Source organism: Glandiceps talaboti, chromosome 10 (assembly GCF_964340395.1).
Source record: "Glandiceps talaboti chromosome 10, keGlaTala1.1, whole genome shotgun sequence".
Classification (NCBI taxonomy): Eukaryota; Metazoa; Hemichordata; class Enteropneusta; family Spengelidae; genus Glandiceps; species Glandiceps talaboti.
This window is the reverse complement of record NC_135558.1, coordinates 19,587,195-19,603,896: the sequence shown is the minus strand read 5'-3', so window position 1 is coordinate 19,603,896 and position 16,702 is coordinate 19,587,195. Positions and strand designations below refer to the sequence as shown.

The window sequence follows — 16,702 nt, the reverse complement described above, 5'->3', positions numbered from 1 at the left end:
GTTGATTTGTGTTGAAAAGGGGAGATGGTGACGTGTTTCACATGAATAGCGAGGTTCAACAATAGGCCTATACCACTGTTATTAGACCAAGACCTATTTAATACTAAGTATCTGCACATACATGTACATTGGTGTCCTTACCCTACAAACTTTGGACAGACGTTTGTACATACGACCTAAATACATGCACCTGAATTGGTAATGTACTACGTAAATGGTTTAATACTACTAAACATTGCTGCTATCGTCTGTGTCGTTCAGATTCTAGATACGGCCATGTTCAAAGAAGGAAAGGTGGTGTGGTGGTTGGGGTTTTTGTTTGTGTTTTTTTTTTGCCTTTTCAAAACTGAAAACAGATCGCGACAAATCGACACGATTGGTGAATGCATGGGACGATTTTTCAGTCAACAAGACCACCAAATTTAACATATATTTGTTTTATCCACCTTGTTCGAGAAAAAGATCATACATTGGAAAACCTGCGACAGCATCATCAGAAAAGGGATGAGACACTTAGTTGAATTACGTACGATACATGGAAATAATTCAGTTGGGTGCGTATCGGTACACGGTCTCACGCCAGCTTACCGATCACAGTGTTCATCACGCTGTTTGGTTATGTTTGGTTAGGCCTACATTTGGTACAAATGACAATAGTTCATGTTCACAATACTTACCTGCAATTCTTTCTTTCCTTCAAAATGTTAGTGATCATATACAGTACAGTGACCATTTATAGAATCACAAAATGCTACATGTTTGAACATTTTGGGTGGTAATGTAGAAAAATCAGTGCCGAATGCTGGCTTTTTTGCCAAGTTAGGGGTACAGCAAAACGATTTTTTTTTGAAAATCCTCCAGCCTGTATTTTATGCAAGCTCCCCTGATCATTGCCCTAACCTAGAATGAACAAAATGTATTAAATGTATTTTGTACAAGCATCCTTGATGACCGCCAGCCGACCCTAGAATGTATTTTGTGAACTCTTAGAATGTAAAAAATATATATTACATGTATTTCACGCAAATTCCTGGACGCCCGCCCACCGAAACTATAGTGTATTTCGTACAATCATAAACTGTAAAAATGTACTAATTGCATTTCATGCAAGCTCTCTTGAACATCGTCCGCCCCCAGATTGTATTTCATGCAACCATAGAATGTAAAAAATATATTGAATGTATTTCTTGTAATATTTGTAACTTCTGTCAAAAAAATATCAAACGTGTTAAGAGTAAAATGTAAACCAGATTTAAACTGAATGCCTCCCACAAGTGCAAACCATAGGTTTTTGGGTCAACATACATTGTTGGAATACAAAATTGTAAACTATAGCTATTCTACATGACGTATCCCTTACTTGGAAAATTAATTATATGAAACTAAAATTTAGCTTGTACAGTTAACATATTGCCTAATTATTTTTCAAAAAAAACACTGATTATGCAGATTAACCATATATATATATATATATATATATATATATATATGGTTGATGTATGTGCCAAATTGTATGGAATTTTAAACATAGCATTTCCAAAGATACAGCTTAATTACTGAAGATCATTAATTATTCAAACAACTCAATGGGGGGGGGGTTAAGAAAAATTGAGCATTCAGGGGGGGAGGGGGGGGCTATGAAAGTTCTGATGATCTAGAAGGGTGCTCCAGAAATATTATGCTCAGCTCATGACTTGAACCAAATGAAACGTCAGGATCGGTCGTTTACTGAGTAAATTTAAAGATTTCTCGCTGTTTTGCCACAATACCTTCTAAAGCCTATATTCAGCGAAGAGTTGGGTGACAGCCATGCGAATGTATTTGTGTATGTCTTCCTCTGTGGGCATATCTCTAGACTCTTGTGTCTGTCTGTCTGTCTGTCTGTCTGTCTCTCTCTCTCTCTCTCCATGTTTCATATATTCAAACTTCAGGAGCAGTCGTTTGCCTTGTACTTTGCAAAATTGTACACTTCATTTGCCTATTATACAGTTAATTATGAGGCAGTCAATAGCTAAGTGAATGTGTGTGTGTCAAACTATCTCTGTACGTAATAAGTTTAAAGTGCAGATAATATAGCCATACTAGTACTGTTGTAAAGTAATGTATTGAGCTAAGTAAAATTGGGGTATGATGACAAATTTAAAGTATTCTATGACTTGACCCTCCCCACTAGCTATCATGGATGATGCTGTTTATGCTCAGAATCAAGATTGAAAGAGAAAACCCTGCTGGCTAAGTATCGCCAAGTATAGGTTACAGCCCAATGTGAGATCTTTTTCATAAAGCCCACATATATTTGTAAAGGATTCTCTCATTGTTCACGGTATGGACACTGGTTGATTTCCACTGTTAGTTTCCATATTAGTTACCATATACTCTACATCTCTGGCAAGTGGAGCCGGGAGGAGGGGGGGGGGGGGTTACACATTAAAATATATGTAGCCGGGAGGGACTACAGAAATTATTGGGTTCATTTCGGGGGGGGGGGAGGGGGAATTATTTTGAGTGCGCAAAGTGGGGGGAATGCGAAAACAATTTTGACTAAACTAATTTCACCCCAGTCCCCCCACCCGCCCTCGCCGTAAATTCTGACCCGAGCCTTATTGCAGCTACCAACTCACAAAGTACTGGTATCATCAAGTACTTCTTTATTCTCTGGTAATTCTAAGGGTCTATTTGTCGTTGGGTCAGCGAGCTTTCATCATTCAAATTTTGTAGCTTACGCCCAAACAAAAGGTCAAAGAGTAGCCTCGTTGAAACATCCATTGTATATGTAGTCGACCAACCTTCAAGGGCTGATCATATGACAAACAATCTCAACTTCATGACGCACTCTATGCTGACATTGCTGCTACCTTGAGGTGTTGAGGATTCCGTTGCTGCTACTACATCAGCTGTTGATACAGATAATGAATTTGACTTGGATCATGTGATTCAGAATTTAGAGAATCAAACAATGGGGGAGGAGAAGACTAATCTCTTGGAGATTGCAGATAATGTGAATGATTCATTCACCCGTAAATTATCTACAATCTATGTACCTAGACCTGTATTTGTATTGAATGAATACAATACATTCAGTGAATAAGAGATCCGATGAGAGAATGAATTTTCATGACCTCTGGGTCAGTTACAAACTTTAGAAAAAAAATTCTACTCACCGTCAGGGGCAAATAATAATATTTTCATGAAATAAAGAGTTGATAAAACAATTCGATATTCTTTCTTTTATTTAGTGCATCAAAATATATGTTGTATCCTATTAAAGTTCAAAATCATGTGTTCTGTATGAGGGTGTAGATACAGGTCATGGGTGTGAACTCCCGGAATGTGAACTGCATATGGTCCAGCAGTTTTCCGGAAGGACCAGCAGCTTTTGCTACCTGTCGGTCCTTATGACAGGTAGTCATTTTATCCGACTTTCACACTGATTCGTATTCGTATTCTTATGTTTATATTTATATTAGTTGTAAATGTAATCTTGTGTAATCTGGAAAGTTCAACGTATAGGTGACTGAAAAATACCACAAATAAATAACTTTAAGCTATAACATAAACAACCGTTATGAAAATCATCAGGTGTGTACCAAGTACAATTTGAGGTCTGCAATTGGCGATGATGTCATATAAGTGTTGTAGTAGTGATGTTGCAAGTTCCTGTTTTATCCCATGGTTGGCAATAAAGGTCTTATAGTTACTATAGGACAGATACATAATATCGCATTGGTCTGGTCTGAACTCTAGATCTATAGTGTGACAATGTACACAGTAATGGGTAGCTCAATGACACACGTTTCATGTACTCAAATCTTGACGTAAATTCTTGAGAATTTACAGTGTTGCATTGACAAAGAATATTTGACCGTTAAAACTAGTTGCTAGTAGTGATAGAGCTATCGTATTTTAATTTTCTAGCACAACTGAACTACAATGTAGGTCCAGTAGTGCTGGTGTATGTCTGTCTGTCTGTCTGTCTGTCTGTGTGTGTGTGTGTGTGGGGGGGTTATTGTTGTTGTTGTTGTTGTTGTGTGTGTGTATGTGTATGTGTGTGTGTGTGTGTGTGTGTGAGTGTGTGTGTGTGTGTGTGTGTGTGTGTGTGTGTGTAAGTGTGTGGACGACTTAAACTCAAAAACTGCCACTTCGATTGCCTTGGTATTAGGTGGGGACATTACTCGTGGGATCTAGATGAGAAATTGTTCAAAAGAAAATGATCGCATCACAGGTGTGTGATATGGGTAAAAATGGGATTTTCGGTTAAAAAAACAAAACACTTAAACTCAGAAACTACTGTGCAGATTGGTTCAACATTCTTAAGGGTGTAAGACATGATGATTCCCTTAGTAATATCCAAATTAGGTCAAAAGATTTAGCCTAATTAATTATGCACATTATTCAGGAAAGCTTTAAGCTAAATCAAGAAACCGTATAGGACATATGCACCCTATTATGGTTAACATATGCACCAATTTATATTGAATTTGAAATATGCGTTCCAAAGATATAGCCTAATTACTCAAAACCAGTAATTACGCAAATAACTGATGATCATTGGATATTTACCAAAATCTAATCAGTTCTTTGCATTTGCATATGGATGATGCATAGCAAATGTCATTATAATTGAGCCAGTCGTTTTTAAGCAAATGACACAGACAGACAGACAGACAGACAGACAGACACAGACGGACATACACACAGACACAGACACACAGAAAGACATTGCCATTTAAATACCTCCAATTATGGGAAGTAAAAATAAATGGCATAAATTAAGCTATTCAAACTTGAATATGTCTTCTTTGTAGATATTTTCACGGACCAATATTTCGGCAATTTCTTCACCTTGCCTAAAATACATTAAATTCTACTAGACATATAGTTTCAACCGTGGCTCTAATCATTGCTTTTTGCACATGTGGTTCTTATAACCCAACCGTATTTAAAAAACAAAAAACAAAAATCAAAAACAGTTTAAAACAAAAAGATAAACAAAACTTTCTTTGTTTTTGTGACCTTCATGCATATCTGTTTTCTTTCCCCAGCGATGTATGTATATAGTATGTATATAGAAGGGGTACTCTCACCAATTTTTTTTTTATTTATTTATTTATTTTTTGGGGGGTACACGTCTTATCCAGACTACACACACACACACACACACACACACACACACACACACACACACACACACACATGACAAGTCATAGTGTAGGGGGAAGCGTTGCCCGAGTAATGTGTGCATGGCCACGCAAACCTTTATTGAACAGTACAAGGCTGACTGAAAAAGCCTTGAAACGAAATTGTTTGCCGGCGCAAAAGATTGTACATGAACGAAAGTAAATTTGCCGAAAAGGCATACGGAATCTACAAGGCTGAAAACGTCCAGAGAGCACAGAGCCGCCAAAGAAAATCCAGAAATAAAAACCCTGTAATTCTAAGGAAAACAGTTCTGGAAACCTGTACCCAAAAGCAATGCTACATGTGCTTTTCAAGTTGGGCATCTTTTTACAGAAAGGTGACGTTTGGGGAACGAAAATAAAAAGCTGATCTAGAACTTCGGCTCGGACATGCTAAACGAAATAAATTATTTCGAAAAATTAAAAGTGGATATCCACAACGTACTGGTGGCAATGCTAGACTGATGAATACCATCACACTTTCACTTAAATACCACTACCACGTTGCACAGAACACCTTTGCAAAGCTGGCCTCCCATTGGCCAGTAGTTACGTCATGCCAAGAAATAATTTCCCGCTTTACTTCGAACCGCGGGAAATTTAATGTAGTTCGAGACGGGGAGTGATTCCAGAAGAATTTGGGTTGAGAATGAGTTACCATCTCGATCTGGAAAGTAAACTGGCGTTTTATACAGCTCGTGTGTTCTCTGTAAGAGAGTGATACTTGTGTGAATTAATAAACACTCACTTTATCAAGTAAGGACGTCAGGTGTCTGTATTGAAGGGGGTAAAATAAACACCGACTACTGTTCTGACAAATAGTGAAGTGTAGTAATTGTGCAGAAGCACCTCGAAGACCTAATATTGAGCATAACCATGCATGCGACTTTATTTATTGCAGTAGATAGATAGCGCTGAGATCAGACATGGCAGAGCCAAGTCCTTCCCTGGCTAACGCCATCTCCAGAATGTCTCAAAAATACAAACTAACAACATATGAACTTATTCAGCTATTTTGATCTAATTACATTATACAATACAACCACAGACAAGTAATAAGTAGTCTGTGATACAACATAAATTAGCATCACTTATGCGCATGTGGGCAATCTAGATAATACCAATACATAGCGTGTCGAGTCACAATAGTTGACGCCAGTCACTGCACTCGAAATAGACGTTGTCGACAATACGTTTAACCGCTAAAGTGGAATGTATAGGGTCTTGACACTGTTCTGCCAAACTAAAGGCTTGTCTGAAGCCATATATTCATTTCTCTAGGTGTTTGGCAACATGTATATAAACAGTGTCATGTCACAACCCAAACACACTGTTACAAATTCATGACATTGTTCGATTACGGCTAGTCCGAAGAGGTAACAATAAACTACCGCCAATGGCGTTGTAGCACAACTGTACAGTTTTTAAAAATGTTTATCGATATATGCTAGTCCATGCTAACGATAAGTGTTCATTTGCAGTCCAGTTGCCTATCCAACCACAATTGCTATCTTTGCTATATACGCGATCATTTGGCTGTTGCTATGGGCGTGGTTTTGTTGCTAGGCACATTTGCATACATTTTTTGAATGTTTATTCAATTGTCTGTTAATCCCTGTTGTTATATTTGTGAAATACACGACCGTATGGCTGTTGCTGTGAAATGGTTGCTTGGATATTTGCATACATTTTTTGAATGTTTACTCACTTGCCTACCAGATGATATTATTTGACCAAAATATACTGCCATTTGGCTGTTGCTAAGGGCGTGGTCATGGTTGCTATGGCCAATTGTGAAAATCTGCAGAATAACACTTCTAGAAACTTCTCACCAAGTTTCAGGCTCACTGACCAAGTACATTTGAGATATAAATTTTTGACCAAAATTAAAATGTTTACACCTAATTTGCATATTACTGATGAGATCATTATATGCTTAATATTGCTACAGATGTATCCCTGTTAAATGTCAGCCCAATCTGCTGAATCGTTTTGGATTTATATGTTTTTGACCAAAAGGCACATTTACATACTTTTTTGAATGTTTGTTCACTTGTCTAAGAATCTCTGTTGTTATCTTTCTAGCTGAAATACACAATTGTCTGGATGTTGCTATGGGCGTGGTCATGGGTGCTAGGGATATTTGCATACATTTTTAATGATTACTCTTTTACCTACCAGATGATGTTGTTATTTTATACTTCCCTTTGTCGTTGCTAAAAACATAGTCATGGTTGCTATGGCTAATCATGTCAAAATATTTTGAACAAAATCTGCAGAATATCACTTCTAGAAACATTTCTCCACTTTTCAGTTTCAATGACAAAGTACTTTTTGAGATAAATGTTTTTGACCAAAATTCACATTTTTACGGATGAGATCATTGTATGCTTAATATTTCTTCATCTATTCATCCCAGAGACATATTTATTAAATTTCAGCATAATCTGCTGAGTAGTTTTGGAATTAAAGATTTTTGACCAAAAAGACATCTTTTTAGCCATAATTTGGATATTACTCATGGAATCACCATGTCATGATTGAATTTAATTTACACCCCCTACAGAACGTTTCCACCAAAATTCAGACCAATCTGCTCAGTAGTTTATAAGTTTAAGTTTGTTTGTTTTTTACCAAAAATGGCATTTTTTTTTACCCAAATCACATACCTATGATGCGATCATTTGTTTTGAACAATTTCTTAACTAGACACCAAAAGTAATATCCCCACCAAATACCAAGGCAATTGGTCTGGCGTTTTTTTTAGTTTAAGTCGTACACACACACACACACACACACATACACACACACACACACACACACACACACACACACACACACACACACACACACAGAGACCAGTTGCCCCTTTATACATCTCTTTCCTTACGGAAGGAAAAAATGGTTATTGCTACACTATTCCGCTATCCTATTTGACATTTAGAATGTTTCAACTTGTGATCTCTTCCTATCGCAAATTGAACAATTCAAATTGTCAGTTACGATAGGGAAATAGTGTAGCGATAGCCGTTCGCACTAGTCTACATCAGGTAGGCTCAGAACACAGCAGTCAAAATCTGGGCAGTCAGAATCTGGTCAGAATCGAGTCACAGATCTACCACCACGCATGTCACATGCTATGCAAGCCTGACCAATGGGCTAGATATCGACAATAACCAGAGTAGGGAGCAGTGACTAGTAGTTAAAGCAGTATAGCTTACAACGGCGAGAAATAGATGATAATGAGCAAAAACAACTCAAAACTTATTCTACCAGCATTTCAGTAAGATAAGTTAATTCATAAATTAATAACGTGCGAGCTTTTAAGATTCATACAAACTTTGAGGTTTTCGAGTATGTAGGTTAATCACTAGCCAGTGTGTACTGCACTGTTGAGATACATCGTTAGCTGGTCGTACCTCCTAGCCTAGTCTGTTTACTGCACTGTTTAGATACATCGTTAGCTGGTCGTACCTCCTAACCCAGTCTGTTTACTCCACTGTTGAGATACAGCGTTAGCTGGTCGTACCTCCTAGCCGAGTCTGTTTACTGCACTGTTGAGATACATCGTTAGCTGGTCGTACCTCCTAGCCTAGTCTGTTTACTGCACTGTTGAGATACATCGTTAGCTGGTCGTACCTCCTAGTCCTATAGTCTGTTTACTGCACTGTTGAGATACATCATTAGCTGGTCGTACCTCCTAGCCTAGTCTGTTTACTGTACTGTTGAGATACATCGTTAGCTGGTCGTACCTCCTAGCCTAGTCTGTTTACTGCACTGTTGAGATACATCGTTAGCTGGTCGTACCTCCTAGTCCTATAGTCTGTTTACTGCACTGTTGAGATACATCATTAGCTGGTCGTACCTCCTAGCCTAGTCTGTTTACTGTACTGTTGAGATACATCGTTAGCTGGTCGTACCTCCTAGCCTAGTCTGTTTACTGCACTGTTGAGATACATCGTTAGCTGGTCGTACCTCCTAGCCTAGCCTGTTTACTGCACTGTTGAGATACATCGTTAGCTGGTCGTACCTCCTAGCCTAGTCTGTTTACTGCACTGTTGAGATACATCGTTAGCTGGTCGTACCTCCTAGCCTAGTCTGTTTACTGCACTGTCGAGATACATCGTTAGCTGGTCGTTCCTCCTAGCCTAGTCTGTTTACTCCACTGTTGAGATACATCGTTAGCTGGTCGTACCTCCTAGCCTAGTCTGTTTACTGCACTGTTGAGATACACCGTTAGCTGGCCGTACCTCCTAGCCTAGTCTGTTTAATGAACTGAGATACATCGTTAGTTGGTCGTACCTCCTAGCCCTATAGTATGTTTACTGCACTGTTGAGATACATCGTTAGCTGGTCATACCTCCTAGCCTAGTCTGTTTACTACACTGTCGAGATACATCGTTAGCTGGTCGTTCCTCCTAGCCTAGTCTGTTTACTGCACTGTTGAGATACATCGTTAGGTGGTCGTACCTCCTAGCCTAGTCTATTTACTGCACTGTTGAGATACATCGTTATAGCTGGTCGTACCTCCTAGCCTAGTCTGTTTACTGCACTGTTGAGATACATCGTTAGCTGTCGTATCTCCTAGCCTAGTCTGTTTACTGCACTGTTGAAATACATCGTTAGCTGTCGTACCTCCTAGCCTAGTTTGTTTACTGTACTGTTGAGATACATCGTTAGCTGGTCGTACCTCCTAGCCCTATAGTCTGTTTACTGTACTGTTGAGATACAGCGTTAGCTGGTCGTACCTCCAAGCCCAATAGGCTCTTTACTGCACTGTTGAGATACATAGTTAGCTCGTCGTACCTCCTAGCCTAGTCTGTTTACTGTACTGTTCAGACACATCATTAGCTGGTCGTACCTCCTAGCCCTATAGTCTGTTTACTGCACTGTTGAGATACATCATTAGCTGGTCGTACCTCCTAGCCTTATAGTCTGTTTACTGTACTGTTGAGATACATCGTTAGCTGGTCGTACCTCCTAGCCTAGTCTCTTTACTGCACTGTTGAGATACATCATTAGCTGGTTGTACCTCCTAGCCCTATAGTCTGTTTACTGCACTGTTGAGATACATCGTTAGCTGGTCGTACCTCCTAGCCTTATAGTCTGTTTACTGCACTGTTGAGATACATTGTTAGCTGGTCGTACCTCCTAGCCTAGTCTGTTTACTGCACTGTTGAGATACATCATTAGCTGGTCGTACCTCCTAGCCTAGTCTGTTTACTGCACTGTTGATATACATCGTTAGCTGGTCGTACCTCCTAGCCCTATAGTCTGTTTACTGTACTGTTCAGACACATCATTAGCTGGTCGTACCTCCTCGCCCTATAGTCTGTTTACTGCACTGTTGATATACATCATTAGCTGGTCGTACCTCCTAGCCTTATAGTCTGTTTACTGTACTGTTGAGATACATCGTTAGCTGGTCGTACCTCCTAGCCTAGTCTCTTTACTGCACTGTTGAGATACATCATTAGCTGGTTGTACCTCCTAGCCCTATAGTCTGTTTACTGCACTGTTGAGATACATCGTTAGCTGGTCGTACCTCCTAGCCTTATAGTCTGTTTACTGCACTGTTGAGATACATTGTTAGCTGGTCGTACCTCCTAGCCTAGTCTGTTTACTGCACTGTTGAGATACATCGTTAGCTGGTCGTACCTCCTAGCCTAGTCTGTGTACTGCACTGTTGAGATACATCGTTAGCTGGTCGTATCTTGTTAACCTTTCATAATATATTGCTTTGGTATGGAAATTTGACGGTAAAGAACAGAAGTGTATTTATATAAACTGGAATGTGATGAGATGTGGTGATTTGTAGTGTCAATAACATGTAGTATCCAAAATAGAAAGTGTATTAATCCCTACTGACAAGTTCATACTGATGAGTAGACGATGGCCCCAAGGCGACAATACAAAATCTTAATTCTTTGGGCAACTTTTCCTTCCCAAAGAACATACATTTAATGTTTTGACTAAAGCTTTTTCCCAAAGAACGAACTTTTAATTCTTCAAACGAAACATTTCTTTTACATGATTGCAGGATGCTTTGAAGAAGTCACCTCCGACTAACGCATCTTTTGATGTGTTCTGTGTTAGAGTAAATTGTAGCATAAAACGTCAAATGCTAAGGTCTTATGACCAGGATTCAGTGTGTCTCAAACAAGGATTGTGTGCGTCTCAAACAAGAATTGTGTGTGTCTCAAACACCCAAATGCTAAGGTTTTATGACAAAAAGTGTAATATAAGGAGAAATTGTAAAAGCAGTAGCACTGACCAATAAAATCCGATGTAGATCCGATGTACATGTTTACGTTTTTTGGCTGATCGCCTCCTCTACGACCAGGCTTAAAACGTAAACATGTACTGCAAAGGTCAATTCAAGCTAAATAACGATGGTAAGATAGCAATGCACGATTAGCCGACATCTACATCGGATTTTAATCAGATTGTAGCATAGTCTTGCTGCTAGACGTTCGGGCTTTCTTTCGATGCTATAACTATAAGCGAACGAAGTTCGCATGTGAGGGCCTGCCCGAATCCTCGATAGCGTTGTTCGGCTGTGTGTCGTATTTTATCGGAAGAACATCCGAGGGCTAGCTGATAGACTAATTGTAGCACTGACTATACTTATACAAAATGACTTAAAAATAAATGTTTTCAACGATTGTTTAAAATTTTCAAGTGATTGAACTGCCCTGATGAGTTGTGCCGGCAAAGTGTTCCATAAGTGTGGAGCACAGATTGAAAACGATCGACCACCGTAAAAACTAGTTTTACCGACCGTTTGTATAGGTTAATAGCACCACTCGAAGTAGAACGGAGGGTGCGACCAGAGCCTCGGATTGTCAACAGCTCTTCTAAGTCACTGTGCCATGACCATACGACCGGTCGTGGAGAAAAGTCATTGGAAAATACACGCCACGACCATACGATCGGTCGTCGAGAAAAGTCATTGGAAAAAATACTTGCCACGACCATACGACCGGTCGTCGAGAAAAGACAGTGAAAAAAAATACATGCCACGACCCTACGACCGGTCGTCGAGAAAAGTCAATGGAAAAAATACATGCCACGACCATACGACCGGTCGTCGAGAAAAGACTGAAAAAAAATGCATGCCACGACTATACGACCGGTCGTGGAGAAAAGACAGTGAAAAAAATACATGCCACGACCATACGAGTGGAGAAAAGTCATTGGAAAAAACACTTGCCACGACCATACGACCGGCGTGGAGAAAAGACATTGGAAAATATACTTGCCACGACCACACGACCGGTCAAAACATATTACTGAAATTTAGGACTGATGTTCTTATCAAGATATAGTATAAATATATTCTCAGATTCAGATTCATGTTCACAAATTCAAGTATGAGACAGACTCTTCTAACAATTCCAGCCTCATTAGGTGATTAGACTCATATTAGTCACAATCATATTTTCTTCCAGTGTGAATCTGATTTTTAGTCTGGTCTTAGATTCATACTCTTTACTCGTGATAACTCGTGATGAGTAACATGAGTAAAGAAGAAGATGGATTAATATTACCAACTTATGTCCAAGATCATTCGAACATCCGGGTATTTCTTACTGTAGCCCCTATTGCTAGTATTAGTATAAGGTACTGTTATCCACGACCAAAATTTGGTCGTACGACCGGTCGTGTAGCGTAGGCATTGAAAACAGCGGTTCATTTTGGGGCGGGAAAAGCAAACACAGAGTCCCTGTGGCATCAAACATTCGAAACTTAACTTCATATAGATCGTCTGTCGATCCTAAATTCAGGGGAGACAGAAAAACTCGATTTTAGATTGAGCATAAATTGGGAGAATCCTCCTTGATTCCTTTCTCGATGACAACCAGCCAAGTACCACTGCGGGCAGCCATTTCGAATAAGAAATCACGCACAAAGGATTGTAGGGGCAAAATTAATTCGGGACATACACAGAATTAATTCAGCACATACAAAAACTTAATTCGGAACATACATAAAATTAATTCTAGACTACATGAAATTAATTCTAGACTACATAAAATTAAGACCGGTACATAAAATTACTCGAAAACACATTTAATTAATTCAAGGAATACATAAAATCAATTGTAGACTACATAAACTTATTTACAGTATATAAAATTAATCAACTCACATTTAATTAATTCAAGGAATACATAATATTAATTGCAGCAACCATACAAACTAATTCAAGGAATACATAAAATTAATTCTAGACTACATAAAAATAAGTCCAGTACATAAAATTAATCAAAATACGTGTAATTAATTCAAGGAATACATGATATTAATTGCAGTTACTATAAAAATTGATTATAGTCCACATGAAATTAATTGAAAACACATTTAATTAATTCAAGGAGTGCATAATATTAATTGCAACCATTATAAAAATAAATTCTAGACGACATTAAACTAATTCTAACACATTGAAATAATTTGGGGAATATATAATATTAATTACAGCAGTAGTTTTATTATTTCTACATAATTGTGACCAGAACGGGCCGCCATAAACTCCCACGCATTGTTGATATACATGTAGTATAGTACACCACTGCCTTCAATGGCGGCCACTGAAGGCATCGCTACCTTGGAAAGTTGGTCCGGACGTTGTGGAGGTCGACTTTTGTACGGTTGCTATAGCGCTGCATAGGAGCTTACAATTTACAATGGTGAGGTTTTCATTTGTCCATTGGCGGTGTTGACAAGAGGTGGCAAACTAGTTTACTAAATACAGAAATACAATAAATTAATACATAAACTTGCTGGCGCTCACTGATAGACATGCTTATAAGCTACTCCACCTGCTTGATTACGTACACATGTACTGATATTTTGGGTTCATTTACTAGCCCTTTGGTCTAAAATCGGGTCTGTTTTTTCGAGCTGAAGAGGCTACAACATAGAGTTCATGCTATATTATTTTCAATATTGCTAAGCGCGTGGTCATGGTTGCTAGGGCCAATCATGATAAACAATTCTCAATCTAAACACCACTAAGATCATTCCCATTAAATTTCAACCCATTCTACTCAATTATTTTGGAATTCCAAATTTTTGACCAAAAGGACGAATTTTCATACCTAATTCACATATCACTGATGGGATCATCATGTCATGAACAGTTCTGGAGTCTACATTTTTTACCAAAGATCATATTTTTCAAATCACCCAAATCATCACCCATCGGTGGTAAGATCAGTTTGTTTTGAACAATGTCCCAACTAGACACCCAAGGTAATCGGTCCAGTGGTATTTGACTTTAAGTTGTTTACACACACATACACACACACACTTCAGCTCAGTTGAGCTAAAAATTAAAACATTGCAAATTGTTCTTGAATAGTGTGTGCAAATTGCATGAACTTCGGTTTTTGTTGAAATGTTGTCCAAGTTCCCGATATTTATAGTACTTTTTATTAGTAACTCTCTTATGTAAAATGTTAACGTCTGTACATCCCATCATACGCAGTTTTCCCAATCCATCGATGTGGAATTCAATGTGTCCCATTCTGTTGTAAACTGGGTCAAAACCAACGCTCCTGGTTGTACTGGTTCGAGCCATAAAAAAATTATCTGTGCCATCAGCGTAGAAACATTCGGGAAATTCTTTTACAGCATGGTATTTCTTGTTACTGAGAACCAAACAGTCTCCGTCATCATTTTCATAGTTATTAGTAACTTCAAGTGTACGACAACCTAAGCAATCTGTGTTCGTTCGGCGTTTACCGTTCGCATCTCCAAACGTCCCACCGACAACGTCAATTGTCAAGTTTGGATGTTTGAATTTTTCGAGGAAATTTTCAAGGTGAGTTCCTTTAGTGAACACAAAGTCGTCATCTACCCAAACAAAGTACTTGGTTCTTACCTGACTGAGTGCTAAATTTCTACCAGCAAACCATCCTTCTGCAAAAGGCATAATGTAATGCTTTACATTAGGAATGTTAATTTTTTCAGGAACCTCGGAATCGTCGGCGACAATGATGGTCATCTTTGGATAAAATTTATGTATGCTAGAAATTAGTGTTTTGACTGAACCATACCGTTCAAACGTTTTTGTGATAATAGTTACCAATGAGTTGATATCACCGTAAGGGCCTGGGTCGTACAACGTTGGTACTGCCGGTTTTTTTATGTGAACGTGAACAGCGATATCAAAATTTAACATTGTGATATAGATTATATCTCTTGTATTGATATCATAAACTGTGCTTTTATAGTTTAAATTTGCCAAAACTGTATTGAGAGCGTGTAGTCCATCCTTGTTAGCTGTGATAATCATTTCTGTAGAGTCATTTCCACTAACCCCCACACTCGTATTACCCTCATGTTTGAATAAAACTAACACTCCCTTCAAATTTTTACATCTTAGCACAATCCGAAGCTGTTGATCTTCAGGTAGGAAATCAGCGATAGCGACGTGTAATTGTAGACCATGTAGACGTGTTGACTTGAGTGGTTGAACGGTAACACCACCTGCAGGATATCGTAGTGGTGTAAAGGCTTCACACATCATCAATGGGTCGCTGGAATGTCTATGCTGTCTATTCCACTCTGTCAATTCACGTTCTCGCCGTAGTTTTGCCGAAGAATTCAACTTGTCTGTAATCTTCGTGTTCGCACATTTGCATGGTGACTCAATCTGATCGCCTTCTTTTCCAACAGCAATATATTTAGAAATCGGTGAAAAAATTCTCATGTGTGGGTTTCTTTCGAAATATGCTTGATTTGGTCGAGGTCCAGAGTGGCTGTTTTTCACAATTCTCCATTCCATGTCTTCAATGGTACTATACCAAACCGTGACGACAAGGCCAATTATACCAAATAAAAGTAGAATAAGCCACGTTGTACGAAACGCTACAGTCCCCATGGCGTACAACCTAAACACCGAGAACGTCACAATTCCTATGCAAAGGTAGATACTATATCCAGGTAATATTTTTCATGTGTAAATTTTCACTTGGGAACACGACATTGCCGTAGAACTTAACAATTTTACCCTTGAGTGTCGATTTGTGTTGAAAAGGGGAGATGGTGACGCGTTTCACATGAATAGCGAGGTTCAACAATAGGCCTATACCACTATTTTAGACCATGACCTATTCAATATCTGCACATACATTGGTGTCCTTACACTACAAACCTCTATTATTAGACCAAGTGTCCTTACACTACAAAATTTGGACAGACGTTTGTACATACGACCTAAATACATACACTTGAATTGGTAATGTACTACGTAAGTGGTTTAATACTACTAAACATTGCTGCTATCGTCTGTGTCGTTCAGATTCTAGATACGGCCATGTTCAAAGAAGGAAAGGTGGTGTGGTGTTTTTTTTTTTTTTTTTTTTTTTGCCTTTTCCAAAACTGAAAACAGATCGCGACAAATCGACACGATTGGTGAATGCATGGGACGATTTTTCAGTCAACAAGACCACCAAATTTAACATATATTTGTTTTCTCCACCTTGTTCGAGAAAAAGATCAAACATTGGAAAACC

The 16,702-nt window shown here is 38.6% G+C and overlaps 1 protein-coding gene across 1 annotated transcript; it reads right to left on the bottom strand.

The window, feature by feature from the left end:
* Positions 1-2,799: 2,799 nt before the first annotated feature.
* LOC144440732 (beta-1,4 N-acetylgalactosaminyltransferase 1-like) lies at positions 2,800-16,068 on the bottom strand. Its single transcript, XM_078130115.1, has 2 exons — positions 14,655-16,068; positions 2,800-2,894 (listed from the first exon to the last, which is right to left on the bottom strand). The coding sequence occupies exons 1-2, from the start codon at positions 16,066-16,068 to the stop codon at positions 2,800-2,802; spliced, it is 1,509 nt and encodes a 502-aa protein (XP_077986241.1).
* Positions 16,069-16,702: the final 634 nt, after the last annotated feature.